Source organism: Lycorma delicatula, chromosome 2 (assembly GCF_047948215.1).
Source record: "Lycorma delicatula isolate Av1 chromosome 2, ASM4794821v1, whole genome shotgun sequence".
Classification (NCBI taxonomy): domain Eukaryota; kingdom Metazoa; phylum Arthropoda; class Insecta; order Hemiptera; family Fulgoridae; genus Lycorma; species Lycorma delicatula.
In genome coordinates this window covers 115,184,480-115,204,300 of record NC_134456.1, presented here as the reverse complement: position 1 = coordinate 115,204,300, position 19,821 = coordinate 115,184,480, and the positions used below count along the sequence as shown (strand labels likewise).

The 19,821-nt window shown below is 29.8% G+C and overlaps 1 protein-coding gene across 1 annotated transcript in view; it reads right to left on the bottom strand.

The window, feature by feature from the left end:
- The window catches only part of JhI-21 (Juvenile hormone Inducible-21), a 149,034-nt gene that overhangs the window by 2,854 nt on the left and 126,359 nt on the right, over positions 1–19,821 (bottom strand). Inside the window, exons 4-7 of the mRNA XM_075356123.1 lie at positions 8,262–8,385; positions 7,528–7,728; positions 6,355–6,589; positions 3,405–3,497 (exon numbers count right to left, since the gene is read on the bottom strand). Coding sequence (XP_075212238.1) covers positions 3,405–3,497; positions 6,355–6,589; positions 7,528–7,728; positions 8,262–8,385 — 653 coding nt within the window. The remainder of the gene's footprint in view (positions 1–3,404; positions 3,498–6,354; positions 6,590–7,527; positions 7,729–8,261; positions 8,386–19,821) is intronic.

The following is a 19,821-nucleotide window of genomic DNA, read 5'->3' as shown; positions in this document are numbered from 1 at the left end:
TTAGGGGTTCACACATGAACTGGAGAGTCTTGTCATCAATGGTGCTCATGAAAGTATTGTACAGAGCACCAGTCTGGTCTGTTACATGGGAAAAGGGGAGTCCATGTGCAATTCTTAGTCAGGTGCACAGGATTGTCTCCCTTCAGGTACGTTGCAGGTGCGAAACCATCTCTGGCAATACCACCAGCATTATGGCTGGATTAGCACTCCTGGATTTCCTTGTTCAGAGAAGGGAGAACATTGTACTGATGGGCAAGTAAGGCAGATGCACAGGCATCACTTGTCAGCTGGTGGCAGCAGAGATAGGATCAGTCGATCAGTCATGATTGTTTTAAACACACCTTGGGCTCTGCTAGCATAGTAATACTAATTGTTCTATATTAAAGAGCTCTGAATAGTAGTTATTCTATATTAAAGAGCCCCTTGACTGGATTTAAATATTTTTGTTGAAGGACAAAATTTTCTTATCGATTAGGACCTGATGAGAACTTAATAATTAGACAACCTTAAATGCCTGCTATTTCTGCAACATGAAAAATATATTTAAACAAATTACAACTGTCTGAAAGTTGATTGGTCACCCATTATTTTATTTAATTAAATACTTTATAATGAAGTTTAGTCCTTTATTTCCATTTCTTGTTTTCTTTTTTTTCTGTTTGATTTAATGTCATTTTTTTAGCTTAATTTATTTATATTTTTTGGTAGTTTTTTAATTTGTATAATTGTTTTTATTATTATCAAAATCTTCTAAAATAGCTTTTATATATTTGAATACTGAAGAAGTAGAATCAAAAATAACCCTCATACATAACATTTATTAGAAAGTAATATATCAATCTTCTATAAATAGTTTTTTTTTTAACGTTTAATATTTATTATTAATATTTTACTATTTTTAAAAATATTAATAGTAAAAAAGGAAGAAAAAGAACTTCTATTCTGCTAGGTTTTTTTTAATTCAGATTATTTTTGCAATTTTATGTTCATTAGAAAAATGCTAATTTATTACCTGGGATCAGGGCCCAGCAATATTCTTAAAAATAAATACTTTAGCTGTGCTTTTGTAATATTTCTTCTAGGATAAGAGTATTTAAACCATCCTCTTGACATGCAATTTTTAATGTATATATCTGGTGTAATTAGTTAAGTCAAAATTTGGGGATAAGTCAAGATTTGGGAATTCTTTCAAGTTTATAGGAGTATTTCAAATATTTAATATTAAATATTCAGACTTCAGATTCTACACACATACTTGTGAACTCTTACTATTTTCCCTTTGATAAATTCATTTCCCTATATTTTCAATTAAATTAGAGTATTTTTGTCTTATACCCATTACAAAAAGTATACTAATAAAATATAATTCCAGCATAATTGTGAAGATGATATGATAGATTACACAGTGAAGTGAGGTAACAAAACTGACTTTTAATACAAGAACAAATCTAAAAGTTGATAATACTTGCACTATACCTATTGTATTCCAGCTGATAGAAATAATAAGAGAATATTAATTAAGTTGTGCATTAGAGATTCTAACCAATGTACATTTGTCTGCAACCACTGTAATGGTTTCTTTATTGGGGCTATTTCATTATATTTGTAATTTATTTTAGTTAAATTCCATTAGTTATTTACAATACATCATTTCAATTATAAGGAATAATGACAGGAATGTAACACCAGTTGATTTACTGATTAGGTGGAATAACTCATTTTATATTACATACCTTAAAAAGACAAAAATTTTATAAAAAAGTTATTTTATCAGTCCCTGTATTTTTCTACAAAAACATATATTTATGAAGGATATTATAAATTAAACAAAAATATGAAGTAAACCTGATCCATCAGTTAAAATTCTCTACATAAAAAAAACCCATCAGTATTCAATCATACAATAAAACAGCAATGATTTTAATGAATCTAGGTGAGGAATGCAAATCAAATACTTGTTAAAAAGCTTTTCTTAAAAATTTATTGGTCAACTGCATTTTATTAATAATAGTGCTCAAAAGATAATGTTCTGAATGGTGTGGTTAGTGTAGTGTTAGGTTATGACTATTCTGCCAGTTAATAAGTAATTGTATATATCTCCTAATCTGTACCAACAAAATATTAAGTGTTTTATTTTATTTCATAATAATTAATCTTTTTTCTCTCTCATGAGAAATAAAATGCATCAACAAAAATAGACAAAGGTATAAAATAACATATTGCATTTTAAAAAAGACTAAACTCATATTCTAGTATATAATTAGTCAAAATTAGATTTCCCATTGGTCACAATATTCTACTCATATTGTGCTACTACTGGTTCTGCCACTCACTCATGGCAGATAAGCAGATAAACTAAGACAAAAACAAGAAAAACAGTGGTTAGCAAACGAGTGTTATGCTATCAAGTCCCAGAACTACATAGATGGTATTTACCTTTAAATTGACTAAAATAACTTTTTTTTTTAGTTTCAGCATCATACACTAACTGTTCTCTGCACATACCTAAAAATATAAAGTAATTTTTAAAAATACTTTACATATATAATTTTAAAAATTCTGTTCCCTTAATCAACCCAGTTTTGCTACATAAGTAGCTGAAACCGACTGGTATAAACTTAACCAGTTTTGCAAAGTTTTATAAATATAAGAGCGACAACTTGTAAATATAAGTTTTTATTGAAGTTACATTTGCTAAAACTTTTCAACTAATGTACCAGACAACGTAGGTTTTATTCATTATCATTAAGAAATATACTATGCAGGAAGGTGAAAATGTTGACAGGAATACCACCACATGGAAGTAGAAGTAGAAAAGCCATTGACATCACCACTGGCATCTCAGCAAGTCTGAAAGTCATTACAACCAGCTGCTGAAGGAGTACGGCAATCAGCAATCATCTTTGAATGCTGCCATTCCACACTTAAGGTTTTTGTGTACATCTCTCTCTTATCCCATTACTTCCAATCAGAGATAACTTTTGGCGCCCTCCAAAACAGAGGTAACTCCTTTTACTGTGCATTCATTACTATGCATCCAAATGATTTTCTAATACATCACTTTATATGTTACAATACTTTCTGCATTCATCTTAGCCAGCAATATGACAGAAGAGTACTTAAAAAATTATAAATTATAAATAACTAAAAATAAAATTAGTCACTAAAATCACTGTAAACACCTGAAAGTTCTGTATGAAAAATCTCAATCATGATCAATTCTAAAAAAATACAAACAATTACTTTTCAGTAACTGAGATTTTAGTTTTTCATTTAAGTTTTGCAAAGACCACACATGGAACTAATGTATCTAGATTTATAGTTACAAACATGAGCATTTTCACAAAAGAAAATAAATTACAGATTTAAAAACTACAAACAAATATTGTAAAATAAGTTTTTACCATGAAATTTCTGTAAGCTGCCTCCTTTACTTCTAGGCTTTACACACAAATAATACACAGGAATACCAGCAGAAATCACTAGTAAACCAATAACTGTAAAAAGAATAAATAACAACTTTATATTAATACTGTAAATCATAAAAAATTGATGAAAACATTTTATTAGCTAGGTTATGATATGGTTTATTCTTTGCTCAAAGAAAAAAATACTAAGAAATTGATTATTCAACGATTCAAATTATTATAGAATAAATTCAAGTTCTTTCAGAAGCACTAGCATTATGATTTTTGTTATTCACAATTAGGTGATGAAAAAACAACTTTTTATATAAATTCTACTTTCTAATAGTGTATGCTCTTCTGAACCAAATATTCTAATAACTTTAAAAATTCATTCAATGTATGAAATAAATTTACTCTTGAACTTAACCATTTCAAAAACTGGTTACCCTTTTTATAGAAAGTACATAAGAAAAGCTGAAACCACACTGTTATGATTTGTAGAACTACTTAAAGATCATGAGCAATTTTGAAAAATAATTAATAATATAGTTTAGGAAGAGTTCAAATAATATAACCTAAATAAAAAATATATATTTAATAAAACTTTCACACTGATTATAATTTATAATTTATTAATTTTGAATTTTACAAGCAGGGATAAAGTCTTCTAATTTGTTTATGTTCTTCCTGTCATTTTAGCATACAACAATAATATAAGAACAACATGAGGACTTTGAGTTAGTTGATTAACCATTATAAATTCAGAATTAAGTTTATTCTTTAAAAAATGTATGTAATACATATATATATATATATATATGTGAGCGTGTGTGTATATATACACACACACTCACATAAAGAAAGTTTATGTGAGTTTATGTAAATGTTACATTTGTAACATTTACAAATGTTACTTCATCACTGCTATTAAACTAGCTGTTTTACACTACTATATACAACTCTTACGTCAAACATAATTTTTTTATTAATTTTTTTAAATCCTACTCCCGACTTAAATAGCTGTTAATTGGAATAACTAGAAACTACTCTTAAAATGACTAAATTTGGCAAGGCTAATGAGAAAAAACCAGTTAATGTAGTAGGTATATTTATAGAATATTTTTTGTGTGTTTCACATATTTGTTGATTTAGAAACGGCTTAAAAGTACTTTTTAATTTTTCTTTCAGTAATTTGAAGAAAAATTTCAATAATGAAATGCTATTCTGCAATTCAACAGAGATTTGATCGAATAAAATACCCTCAATTTATAACCATTATTAAAGTGAATAAAAAATCTTTAAACTTACTGGCAACAATGAATTTTATTAGACGCAACTGTTATTTTATTTTTCCTAATGTGTTCATTGCAATTTGTTCAATTAGTGAACAATAAGCAGCACAGTGAAATAAGGAAAATATGTATGACATATAAATGGGATGTAGTCTTGTACAGATTCAGGCCAACCATTCCTAAGACATATGGTTAATTGAACCCCAACTACCACAGTACACAACTATCCGCTCTCTAAAATTCAAATTTTTACTAAAGCAACTGGCTTTTACTAGGATTTGAACCTCAGAACCTTTGACTTTGAAGATCAGCTGTTAAACAACAGATTTGTGACAAGTTAGATACTACACTGTAAATTTTAACTTATTATTAAAGGACTAATTTTCCATGTTGTCTTGGATAAAAATGTAAGTAGTATCCTTTGCCATCTGGAGGTTCCATAACAGCTATAATACCTGTTCACTTCATGGAGTAGCAACAATGAAAATTAAAGGATGTGAAACCATAAATTACACAGCTTTTTAAATTATACATTTAATGAACTGGTTCTCATAGACCACCAAAGTTAAACAAGATGATGTGTGCACATTGCTTGGAGAATTTGATAAACGTGCAAGCAACTACTAGGTACTTTTTCAAGTAAAAAAATTCCTTTAACAAAAAAAGTAAAAGAACTAGTCACACATTTACTAGTACACATTTACTCGATGTGTGACTAGTTATCGATAATGTAAAATTGTAGGTCAGATATACTATTTAATAAAGACTATTTAATAAAACTATGATTTTAGTCTTACTAGAGAATATTAGAAAATTTGTTCCATAAACTTACTGCAAAACAAATAAACCCATAAACTATGGGTAAATGTTTCACAATTAGGATATCACTTTTGAGTAATAAAAATAACAAATTTATGTATTTAATTCAATGAATTAGCCAATGAATAAAATAAAAAAATTAATGAAATCAGACACTGCTATTGATATCATAATAGAATGACATGCAAAAGACATTTTAAGCACTGGTATTCACAGTTGTACATTTAATTCCATTACATTCTCAGGACACTTGCCAAAGGTGTGGAACAATCAATCTTTTATTTGTTTATTGAGTAGGTTCTGGCAAGTTCATTAAGTTTTTGTCAGATGAAATGAGGGGAACTGCTTTACCAATGAGCCAACAACCACACAAACCTGTCCAAGGATCTTGCTACATGGATGGGACTTTCTGGTCTGTGAAGGAATGCAGTAAAATTTAGTCAGACCAAAACATGAGCTTTCCTGTTTGCCCTGAATGATGAACCACAACCCCTACAAGTAAACTTCAATGTGCTGAAGCTATGAATGTTTTATGTTATCCACATCACGGAAGGTTAATAGCCTTCCGTACAATGAGTAGCAATGTAGTACACACTGCTACTCATTGTACCAAAAACTCTGACCAGTAACTAATTTTATATCCCAACTGTGTACTCCCTGAATTCAATCCCTTGTACAGGACAGGTTCAAGTAGAACAGAAATTATATCTTGCAATTGATTCTTATTTTTATATTTATCTCAAGTAAAACAATAAGAAATAGAAATTTATTGAACATTGAAAAATAAAATACAATGATCGAACTTATGTTGTAATAACAACAAAGATTTAACAAACCTGCATTCAAAGTTTCATAGTATGCTGACACTCCCAGTAGAAGAACACAACACAGTAAGAAAGTGATTGGAAGAAGAGTATGGACTCTTATTGGACGTGGTAGATTAGGTTTTGTGTGCCGAAGGTACAGTAATCCAGCAATACAAACAGCTATAGATAACCACAATGTTAAGCTGAAATAGTTTATTAATGCAAAGACATCACTGTTTGTTACCATAATCAGCGACACCAAACACTGAAAAAAAGAAATACAAAAATATACTTAAAACAAGATGAATTTATTTTAAAAAATTAAAATGAAAAAATATAAAATGTTTTAAAAAACCAAATCAATTTCACTTTAAATAAATGTTTTCTTTCTGTGTTTGTAATTTTTTTATCTTGTGCTATAAAACTTTAGAGTGTTGATTAAACCAGTGGATACTAGTGCTATGGCACTGATATTTTGTAGGGTAGCTCAGTTGAAACTATTGTTATTATTTTTTTTTAATGGTGTTAGATGTTTTTGTATACTTCTTGTAGTTCATGTTTGTTGAAGTGCAGTTTCTGTTTTACATCAGTACTAATGTAAATCTGTTCATTAGTACAGTAGCCTCTATTTTGTAAATTGGTGTTGAAAAAATAAAAATTATAAAAGTGGAAAATTTAACAAAAATCAAAGAACAATTAGAAGACAAATCTAAAAAGAACGTTTAGGGATTTATTTTTATTTGGAGTATACACATTTTTCTTTGATTTCTGCCAGGTATACTGTTTAGAAATAATGTATAGTTTTACCACCAGAGGGATACCAAATTACACTATAGTTAAGGAATGTTGATAAGGGAAGTATAGAATTTTTTATAAATATTTTGCACAAAAATAAATACATGTAGTAGGGTGGCAAGTTAAATTCTTCATCAAATGGTTTCATTAATTAATGTTAAAACTTTATTATAATGACAATTTGTTTTTTCTTAAAAAAACTAAATTATTTTAATGATTTTTACAATAATTTAAGTGAGTGCATATTGTATACCAGAAGAAATTAGTTATAAAATTAAGTGTTGTTATTTTTCAGTATTTTATAAAAAGTAATATTTCAGTTTTCTTCTTTTTTTTAAAGATTAACAGATTCATATTCTGAAGTAAATGAATTTTAATGTAAGGTACAAAATACATAATAATACTCACAGTTACAATAACTGAAGGTATTGGAGTACATCTATTGATATGAATATAAGAAAATACTGGTGGTAAGTGACCTTGTTGAGCACCTGTTACAAACAGTCTTGATGAAGTAAACAGTATTCCATTGACACCACCAAATGTTGATAATGCAACAAATATAGGCACTGTCCAGTTAAATGATCCAAACATCTTATTTCCAAAAGTCTGAAAAAATTAAATTTTAAAAAGTAAAGTTAGGTGAAAAAAGCAAATTTTTCAAATTGACTTATTACTTTGTATAAGCCATTTAACATACTATGAAATTAATATCTTAATCCATCAGCATAAATAAATTCAAATTAAATGTGAATATAGCAGAAAATAATTTTAATAATCCAAGCATACTTTAAAAGTTCTTTATAATCTATAAATTATCCCAAAAATGGAAATTTCATTCAAATCAGGTCAATGAACCATAACTTATTGAATTACCTTACAGGCAAACTTAACTACTTAATCCTTAATTTCCTTTACTTACCTTAATTTACTTAATCTTTAACTTATAGGTAAACAAGGATTCTAAAAAAAAAACATTTTATGTACTAATACTTCTACACGATTTAGATAATAAAAGAGAACCTTTTAAACTCAAAAATTTTATTCTTCTGAGATACATTTAAATTTTATTACTAAACAATGAAATGAAGTGACGTTTCAATAATAAGATAATATCAGTAAAATAAACAACAGTTACTTACAACAGCAACAGCAGCAGAAGATAACATTTCTTCTGGGGTGACTACAGCAAAATATGCTAAATTAGCTGTTACATAAATTAAAGTGACAATTGGCATAGCAATCCATATGGCTCGTGGAAGATTTCTGTAAGTGAATGAATTAATATTTCTTAGTAAATGCTTAGAATAAAACAAAATGATAATTAAAAAAATAATAATTGTTGATGTACTTAAAATAGTTTGTACATTTTTATGAACAATAATTAAATCAATGAACTGTATGGTTAATAACTCCTATAATCTTAAACATAATATACGTAATTAAGATTTTTTCACCATATGAAGCATGTTTTTTATTTATTAAAAATATTAAATTATTTTTCACTGTGAAATGTACATACAGAATACACCGAACATTTAAACAATGAACTTTTAAAATAAGCCAAGTGGTGTGAATAAAAAATCAGAAAAAAATTAATAAATATTAAAATAGGTTATAAAGAAATACGACTCTAGAATCTCTTCTTTCTTTTTGTATATCTTATTTTAACTGTGAAGATTCTATTGCTTGAAGAAAAAAAAATCAATTTTAAATTGAAAATGTTACATATTAGCATAATGACTGATTTAATAAACTTCTTCATTTCTTCTATACAGAGAAAGTCTTCCATTGTAAATTCAATTTCTGTTAACAAGGACTCAGAAGTTTAACTTAGAAATAATTTCAAATTGAGTTACAAGTTGCATACAGCTTGGAATTATTGAAAAGAGAAACCATAATAAAATAAGTACTGGAATTCAATCTTTGCATTTTAGCAGTACATCAAATTATCCAAAGTTGATTTAAATTATTTTTTGATTGATTATTTTCATAAAATAATACATTTCTATAGGATAGGTAGATATAAGGATTTATACAATTATGCATATAGTATGTAAAGTTTTGTATTCATAATTAGCTACACTGTTATTAAACATTAATATTACATCCTCACCCCCGTAGGGAAAGGTACCTGCTATGTGACAATCCTGGTCGCCACACATGCTCCATTCCTAGCTCTGATTGGCTTTACTGAAGGTCATCTTTTATACCCTCTAAACTTGATAACACAACACAGTCATCAGTTTGACCTCTGTCAGGATGCCACTGATGTAAATGCCTTGGCAGACATTTCCATCAGTGAATTTAAATAACTTACTTTCACCTCTGTGTAGCCTCTTCCAACCACGACCACCCACTATAACTTACAATCCTCAGCTATCAAATTAACTGATTCGCATGATCATTGTGTTTCATTACATATTTCATGATTTTTTCTTATATTAAAACTGTGATATTGTTCTTCTTTTAAATCAAAACTTTGGGTTTAATGACAGTAATGTATCTATAGCATGCAATTATGTAATAATTCTATAACCCTATGTTTAATATACATAGAGCATAAAGTATATATGAATATCACTAGTCAATTGTGTTGGCTTACATCTCTTTTGTAACTTCATGTCTCAACATGACATTATTCCTTTTGTTTCATATTCAGTTTAGTTCAAGTTCAATGTCTGTTCAGCATTAATAATATCCTATAGTTTCTTTCTTATTTGCAGTTCAAACACGTTCTTTATCAAATGTTATAATTAAATCAGTTTTTTTAATGTATGATACATTGTGTTAAGTGTACAGTGTTTAATTGAGTTTAAAGAAACATTTTTATAATAATTGAAGAATTTATCTATACATGACATTTCTTCAAATCTCTTGATACTACATCTCTCTATATATGAATGTTATGTTATAAACCTATCTATCTAGAATGCATTGCTTTATATAAAGAAATCTTGCAGGGGAGAGACAAAGAGATTAAGATTAGAAATTGTAAACAATATTATTAAAAACATTACTGCATGTACAGCTGGGGCTCGTTCAGTACCAACAATTTAAGTCTTATTGCAAGACACTTCCCAGAATATTTGCTACAAACTACAAAAAATAAATTACTGCAGGTAATGCAGTTTGTGCCTAAGTATGATGTAAATGGTTTGTGAATTTCTCTAAATTAGTCTATATATATTTTTTTTTTTAGTGAAAAACACTCTGTATGATAAGTGGCATAAATACTTTTGTGATAATAAAGGAAAAACAACTAATAATTATATTTGTACAGTACTCCCATTATACTGTTATATTTTTTGTCTTGAGAAATTCAACATTTTTTTTAAAGCTATATTATTTTAAAGATATTTATTATTCTATCACTAACATGTATAATACATTTATTATTTTTACATAAGGGTAATTATTGTTACATAAGGGTATTATTGTTACATAATTAAGTAACATAAGTATATAACCAAGATATCAAATTTTTACTTTTCTCTTATAAATTATATAATATACTCGTATCAGTTACATTAACAATTCCTATATATATTAACGAGAATGTTTATATTCTCATAATATATATTATGAGAATAAATATATATATGTTATATTATAATAATTTGCAGGTAGTACAAAAAAAAGATTTCACCCTGTTCTAAAATTAAAAATTTCAAGTAAAATAAACTAATAGGCACAAAATCACAATTAGCACAATACAATATAAATATGTTTTTTTCTTATTTTTGAAAGGAGAGTGTGAATAAAAATTATAAGGAAAGTGGATAAGTAATTTCTTAAAATCAACTCACTTAACTGATTTAAATCTCCACTACCAGGTTTCAAATATTGATTGCAAAATTGAAATTCATTTTAGTACATGAATCTTTTAGTACTTATTGCTATGTTTTTTATGAATAGTATTTTAAAGAGAAATGACAACTTGTTAATGCAGATTTATTAAAACATATATTTCTTTTATTACTTTTAAATTTGACCTATGCTGGGGTTCAAATCCATAATACCCCATTAACTTTTGAAAAGTTAATTAAATTTTTGTAATCATGAGATATTTTACACAGTAAGATTTCAATAAGCAATTTAAATTTAATAACAGCCTTTCTTAAATTTAATAACAGCCTTGGATAAATGTTTTTGAATTTCAAGTTTCTACTTAGTGGTTTTGTACATTTATATACACAAAGTAGATTTTTTTGACCACATAATATTCCATGTAAAATTTTCTGCTCTTTTCATTGGTGTGGTCAAAAAAAGGTCATTCCTTTTGAAACAATTGTTACCTTGAAATAAGGTCAAGGTCAAATCCAAGACAACCATGAGTTGTCGCCCACCAATCTGAGTAACTTTTGTTTCGGTAATTTTTTTTATATTGTGTGTAGTTTACAAGAAAATCACCTGGGATGATTAAAATGAAACACTGTATATGTCAATCATAAAATTTACATTTAACCTTGAATTATTAGTTTAGGTAGAGAAATACATGTTATTACTGTATGTAATGGTGACTTATTGACGAAATTTATGAAATATTACTGCTGTATACATCAGATTTAATGTTAATTCAGTTTTTAATTACCATTTTTTATTTCAGTTTTATTAACTGAAGTACTATATACCAAAATAGTAACTTTCATAAATAGATTGAATATTTACAACAAAAAAAATTATGTAATTGCCAAACAGAAACATGGTCATAAAATTTACTAAAAATTATCTATCAAATAATTACAAAACTGGAAATATTAAACTACTAAAAACCACAATGAAAAAAAATATATATATGTATATAAAAAAAATATATTATGAGAAATAATGTGACAAATGATTCCTTTCTTTAATATATTAACAGAGATTACTACCAGTTATTTAGTTAATTCAGTTATGGAATCACTCACAGAGTGGACATATTATAACATGAAAATGCGAATTGCTTAGGTGTAACCTTTTGACATTTGTTTTCCCCATCAGCAAAACAAACAGTATTTTCTTTGTCTAAAGAATTTTTTTGTTGTGTGCTTGTAAAACCTATGCTTTCTTATCAACCAAAAAATGTTTTATACAGAGACCTCAGTTCCCTATGAATGTTCAGATTACAAACCAGTTCTATGTTTTGCCAATGTTCATAGTTTTTGGTTAAAAGAAAGCATAAAATTTAATCTTGCCAAAACCACCATAATTACTTGAGTTCTAACTTACATCACATTATAAAACATCAGCACATATAATGAATGACAAATTAATATGAAAAAAAATGATTTTACTAGTAGTAAAACATGTTTCTAAAAAATTTTAAAATTCATATTTAATAAAAGAGATACCTCGCTTTGCACCAGCAAAGTTTTACATGTCTTAACATTTTTTTTCTTTTTCCTGTTTAGCCTCTGGGAATTACCATTCAGGTATTACTGCAGAGGATGAATGAGGATGATATGTAGGAGTGTAAATGAAATGTAGTAGTCTTGTACAGTCTCAGTTAAACAATTCCTGAGATGTGTGGTTAATTGAAACCCAACCACCAAAGAACACTGGCATCGACAATTTAATATTCAAATCTGTATAAAAGTAACTGTCTTTACTAGGACTTGAACGCTGGAACTCTCGAATTCAAAATCAGCTGATTTGGGAAGACATGTTCACCACTAGACCAGTCTGATAGGTTACATGTCTTACCATTAATATAACTTTACGAAAAAAAAAAAAAAAACTACCTAATGACAATCACTAAATAATAATCATGCAAGCAAATCTAAAAATGACTCCTAGAAGCATTGCTGGGATTTTGGACATCACCAGGTGATGTGGAAATCGATCTACCTCGACACAAACTCACAAATCACTAACTCTATACTCAAACCAGACTCTAACGCTAAACACAAACACACGAATTACCACGCTATCACGTCTAAGTCGTGATCTACACTGAATGCAAATGAGCGAGGGCGCCAGTTTTGGCCGATCTGCGCTGTATTCCCTTCCCGCCAACCCGCTCGACAGTGACGTTAACTCAAATTCGTATCGGCAAGCTGACCACCATGTAAGTTATAAAATGACACCGCATCTATATCTCTGAGACTAATAGTTAGGGAATTAGTAAGGCAGGACGAAACAGATATTTTCGTTACGCTAGAAATTCCTGTTCTGGTACCCGTATGTTTCGGTGTGATTTTAAAGACGTTTCAAGTCAAAACTAAATTCTTTTTTTGTAATGTGAAAAATTTGTAAACACAAAATTTACTGTTAAAAAATTAAGAAAAAACTGGAAATTATACAATAATTGTAAAATAAAAATAAATAAAGATTACTTAGATATTCATTTTTTTATTAATGACAAATGCAATAAATTTTTTGAAAAATTATTATTACAAAGTTGGCTATAAAATAACAGTTGATCAACCAATGCGCAATTCTGTATCAGTGTTTAAATCACTCTGTAAGTTACGAGTGTATCGGGTACTGTGAACTGTGCTGTCGTTAGTGAAGTTTTTCTGTGAATTTTAGTTTGAACGTGATCGGTTTGCCATTGAAGTATGCTGTACTTATTTACAACAAAATTTTATTTAGAAACAGTACACAAAGTGAATTATACGTAACAGTTTATAATCAATGGTCAAATATGAGCCCGTCATTTTCAACACATTTTTTGGCACACTTCTGTACTGCTTTTGTTGCTCTTTTTAGTTTTTCAGAGCTGCCCTTAATCCATCCCCAGACGCAAAAATGTAAAGCTATTGGATTGGCGATCTTGATGGCCAGGAATGTGGAGCTTCAGGACCGATCCATTTCTCCAGGAAATGATTTAAGTGAGTGGGAACGGCACAAGAGAAGTGGGGAGGCGTGCTACCGTGATAGAAGTGTAATTTGCGTCTCAGCGCTAGAAAAACGTTTTCAAGCAGGTGCGGCAACTCTTCTTGAAAAAAGTGCTCAGCATTTAAGCGGCCAGGTAATATGAACGGTCCAAACAGCTGAGTGTGAAGAAGGCCGCACCATACATTGACGCTCGGTGTTGAAAACTGTCTTTCACCGTTTCATGAGGATTTAGTTCTGCCCATGCACGCTCATTGCATAAGTTGTTGACGCCATCTCGACTGAAATTTTCCTCGTCTGTAAACAGAACATATATAGGGATGTCGATTTGTACTCCACCAGTTGCAGAACTCCAAGCGAAGCGAACTATCTCCTATGTGTAGATGTTGAATTATAATAACGATAAAACTTGTCTTGTTTTCCTCCAAACCATCGAATACGAAACTCCGATCCGCTTAGAAAGACGTCGTGTACTGACGCCTGGACTGCATCAATAATAATTTCATCAATAACAGCGTCGTGTTGGACAGATCGTTCGTAGCTGATACGAATACTAGGCAGTGAATTTGTTTTTTTTTAAGATTGCGAAAAGTCGCGTTAATTGTTTTGGGATCTGGAATCCTGCAATTCGGAAAACGCATTTCATATTCTACCGCAGCAGCTGTAGCATTACCATTATACACACCCAAAATGAATTTAATATCAGAATATTCCTCTGTTGTAAATAAGTACGCCATTACTTCAACGACAAATGATAACGTTCAAACAAAAATTTACAGAAAAGCTTCGCTAATGACATCACAGTTCACAGCACCCGAATACTTTATGTACCTTAGAGTGATTTAAAGACTAATACAGTATTGCGCATCGTTGATCAACTGTTGTTATTATACAGCCAACTTTGAAGAAATAATTTTTCAAATAATTTATTGTATTTCTGTCATTAATAAAAAATTATTATCCAAGTAATTTTTATTTGTTAATGCTTATTTTACAATTGTGAAATTTGTAGTTTTTTAAAATCTTTTAATGGTAAATTTTGTTTTTACAAATTTTTCACATCACCAAAAAAGAATTTGGTTTTTGTTAAATTAAAGTACTTTTCTTGCAAATGTAGTAATGTACTGTTTCTAAATTAAAGTAGAATTTTTCTACCTTTTCTTTATTTTATTCAACTTATGTTACAACATTTTTTTCAGTATTCAATTTTCTAAAAGTTTTGTTTTAAAGGTTTTATGTATTTATTACCCATTTAACACAGTTATCGTATGTCAAACATAAAAAAACAGGGATTTTACCCTAATTTATTGGTTTTCACCCCAGGTTTCTCAAAAGCTACTGCAGATACGGTTCTGGGGCTATTTTATTCGGGGTTTCATATCAAAAACCATAAAAAATAACTAATTCTACTCCTTAATTAACGTCCTAAAAATTTCAATACGACCTTATTTCAGGAGAGTAGCTGAAATCCGAGCGAAATCTTTCTCTAGCCGTAACTCGAAAACGAAGCATGTTTATGTATTTTTTCACAGTAGATAGGTTAAGAAAGTCCCGGGAAAACCTCGTGTACACCAGTATCTACAGCATCCCTCAAAGAAACGGAGAAACTTTCAGAACATGTTCTACTGGTGAAAATAATGAAAAAAGTTCAAATAAACGTAGATCTGGACTAATAAGTGGCAAAGATTTAGTAACAAAACTTGTAGAAAATTTAATTCTGAGAAAATTAAAATAAATTATTAAAATTAATATAAATACAGTCATTAAAAAGTAATAAAAACTTTAACGTATCTGTTTTTTTTTTTTAAGCAAAACAGACCAAAAATCGTATATTCTTTCTGCATCTAACAAGTTTCTGTATCAGTATTCTTAATACAGCAAACAAACAAAAAATTATAGAATAACAACCTCAGTTACAGTAATTTTTCGAAATTCCCTCCTTCACAATGTACACAACATTCTGCCCGACGTAAAATATTTCCGGTAGTTTTTTCTATCATCTCAGATTTGTTTCGTATAAATTCAATAGTATTTTGTATTTTAATGAGTAACTCTTCTTTAGTACCTTTTGTTAGTATACGATCTTTTTCATATAGCCCCAAATGAAGTAATCCAGTGGCTTTAAATCAGGTGATCATGATGTCCAATCCAATTTAAGAAAATTAGCATTCAAGTGATTTCTAGTTAGTAAAGAAAAACGTGGCGTTTCACCATCGTGCTGGAAAATCGTTTGCAATCAAGTTTGTAAAGGTAAATCCTCCAAAAGAACCGGAAAATTATTTTCAAGAAATGAACGTATAATCAATCTCCCGTCAGGTTTTCATTGAAAAAAATTATCACAGAATTTTTTCATGAAACAAGGCCACACCAAACATTAATGTGAAATTTATGTTGGAAACTAGTTTCCTCAGTAAATGACAACTTTTTGGAATTGAAGACTCCGTTACTCGTAAAAGTGGCTTCAGCAGTAAATAAAATTGAATTTATCTTACCAGTATTGTCTAGAAGCCAACGACAGAAGTTTAACCGCTGGGTGGTAGTCTGTTGGGCGTAAACTTTGAATTCTTCTGCAGGCGAAAAGGGTAAAGATTTTTTTTCCGCAGGATGCGCCACACTTTATTTTTTGACAAATCAGTGCAACATGATATTCACCTTGTACTAGCGCCTGGGCACGCTGAATTAGACGATGTTCATTAACACGATAATTTACTTAGCGTTCAACAGAAAACGAACACGTTGGAAATGATACTTTCGTTCGTATGTTAAAGAAAAGATTTTCGTATTTGGAATCCGCCTTCCAGGAAATCTCTCCTGATATTTACGTGGAACAGCTTCATAATTTTAGTTACAAAATCCAAAATTACACAAAATTTTTGATATCTGCATATTCCTCGTAAGAAAATTGAAACGGAGTTTTTATTTATTATTATTATACACAGCTAAAATATTGTTTTATAACTTTTGTATTTCTTTTAACATTATTTTTCAGTAATTACCATTTTTCTTTTTAAGAAGAATTTTTATTAGGTACAAAAAGAGTAATACGATTTTCTATCTATTTTTCGTCTGTTCTGCTTCAATAAAAAAACCGATTTTTAAAAGCTTTTATTTACTTCTTAATGGCTGTATTTACATTAATTTTCTAATAATTAGATTCTCTAAACGTTTTGTTACTTAATCTTCCGCATTTAACAAAGCTTGTTGTACTACAAACATAATTAAAAAACTTGTTTTTCGACACTGAATTTTGTATTTTACGTGGAATATCTTAAAAACTACTGGAGTTACAGATCTGAAATTTATTTTATTCTATTTGCCAGTTCAAATTAGATAAGAAACCACCAACTTTACTCCTTCATTTGGGTCCTAAATATTACAGTAGGGCTTCTTTTTATTAGAAGAACTGAAATCCGGGAGAAATTTTTCGCTACCTGCAACTCGAAAATAAAGCGTTTCCAGAACTATGTTTATATGAACTTTTTTCATTATTTTCACCAGTAGAAGAACATGTCCTGTAATTTTCTCGGTTTCTTCGTGAGACACATGAACATAATGTAATATACCCTGTATATATAACATGAACATAATGTAACACTCTGTATATATATATATATATATATATATACAGAGTGATTCAAAGAAACGGGAAATTTTGAAAGTTGTGTTAGTAGCTGTGGGCGATTGGTACCACTTGATAAGTGGCGCCAGCCTCTCTAACCTAGCCTGCCATTTAGTTGTCATGGATCCTTGGAGTGGTGCGCAACGTGCATTTACTATAAAAGCGTTTTACAAAAACAGTGACAGTGTGGAGGGAGCGCGTAGAGAATTTCGCCATTTTAATCTTGGACGGCACGACCGTGTTCCATCAGCAAGTGCAATTAAAACATGGATATCTAATTTTGAGGAAACTGGTTCGGCAATGAAAAAGAAACCTCCAGGCCGTGAGCGAACCGTCCGTACACCAAAGAATGTTCAAGCTTTACAAGATGCTGTCACACGAAGTCCACATCGGCCAATCCGTCGTCTCTCAGCATCTTTACAATTGAACAGTTCAAGTGTTCGAAGAATGTTAGTGAAGGACTTGCAATTCCATCCATACAAGTCTCCAGGAACTGAAACCGATCGAGTTTCAGTTGTGCGAGCACAATTCTGTAATGTAATGCTTCAGAAGATAAATGATAACGAACAGTTTGTTCACGAACTGTGGATGTCAGACGAAGCGCATTTCCACCTCAGTGGATTTGTTAACAAGCAAAATTTCAGATACCGGGCACAAGAAAATCCTACGCAGCTACACCAGCGTCCGTTGCACAGCCAGAAAGTGACCGTGTGGTGTGCTATGTCATCTTATGGTGTTATAGGCCCTTATTTTTTTGAGGATGACAACGATCTTGCGATTACAGTGACGTCGGCTTCTTACGTGGCCGTGCTTGAAACCTTTGTTGTGGAACAATAAAAGAGATTTCCACCTATTCTTAACACAGCCTGGCTTCAACAAGACGGAGCAACGTCACATACTGCACGAATATCGATGGCAGCTGTACGCCGATTGTTTGGACAACGCGTCATTTCACGAAATGGTGACATTAGATGGCCTGATCTTAAAGCAAATTAAAATCTCAAAGCATTAGATGGCCTGATCACTTAAAAGCAAAGTGTTCCACAGTAGACCTGCTACAACGGAAGAACTGAAGACAAAGATCTGAGAAGCAATTGCGGAAATTCCAGTTGAGATGTTACGTCAAACCATGAACAATTTAACGAAGAGACTTCGTGAGTGTTTACGTAGAAGGGGAGGTCACCTGCAAGATGTCATCTTTAAAAAATAAACTAAAATTTATGTATCCTAAAATGGCAACATTTGTACAATTACATGAAATAAAATTAATTTTCTAAAAAAATTTTCATTAACGTTATTTAATTTTTTAAATTTCCCGTTTCTTTGAATCACCTATAGATCTGCATGTTATAAATTGAGCATTAGACATATAAAATTATAAGTGTTATTGTTTAACAATAATTTTATTTACTATATAATATAAATTGGATTTATTGGAAATTTTTCAGGAAATTTATAGATTGGCTAATAACCTAAAAGAAACAATTAGAAATTATAAACTGGTAACAAAAAATATCATAAAAATCAAGTGTTTTTAACAATGAAGTAAATGCTTAGAAAAAACCATGTCTTACTGTTTAACAGAAGAGTGTTCTATTCAACAGTAAGGTCAGGAAAAAAACAAAAGGGGAACAATGACTACCCAGGCAGTGATAACAATTCTTCTTAGCACTTAAGAATACAATGTTTTATTAATAAGCTACCACTCACAGTTGATTAATAGGAATCAAGCCCCTTGCTGTTTCATTTCCGTATGAAATACATCGTTTTTTTTATCAGTTCAGAACTAAAACCATCATCTATTATGTTTTAAATCCTTTTGGATTTAAATATATAATTTCATTCTTTATGAAGTCTAAAATAATTAAATAGTTAACAATTAAAAAGTGACATACATATTTTTAAATAATCGTTTAAAGTTAGATGAATTAATATTTATTTGCAGAGATCAAAATGAGTATGATGTAGCAACAATATCATTAATTAATATCAGTGGTTAAAAATTTACTAGAAGCACATAAGTTGTAAGCACATTTGCGATCAAACATCAGCAATTTTATATGCCCTTTCTCAGTAAATTGCCTAAATTATACAATGCAAAGTACAAAATTTTTAGTAGATTATTAAATTTTAAAGTGGTTGTGTGAAGGCACTTTGCATTTATTCCACCCCCCAATTATAGAACAGACATTCCAAGTCTAAAGGGAGAATGTATGTGGGTGGATACTTGTTACATTGTAACCAATTACTTTAGCTGGCTA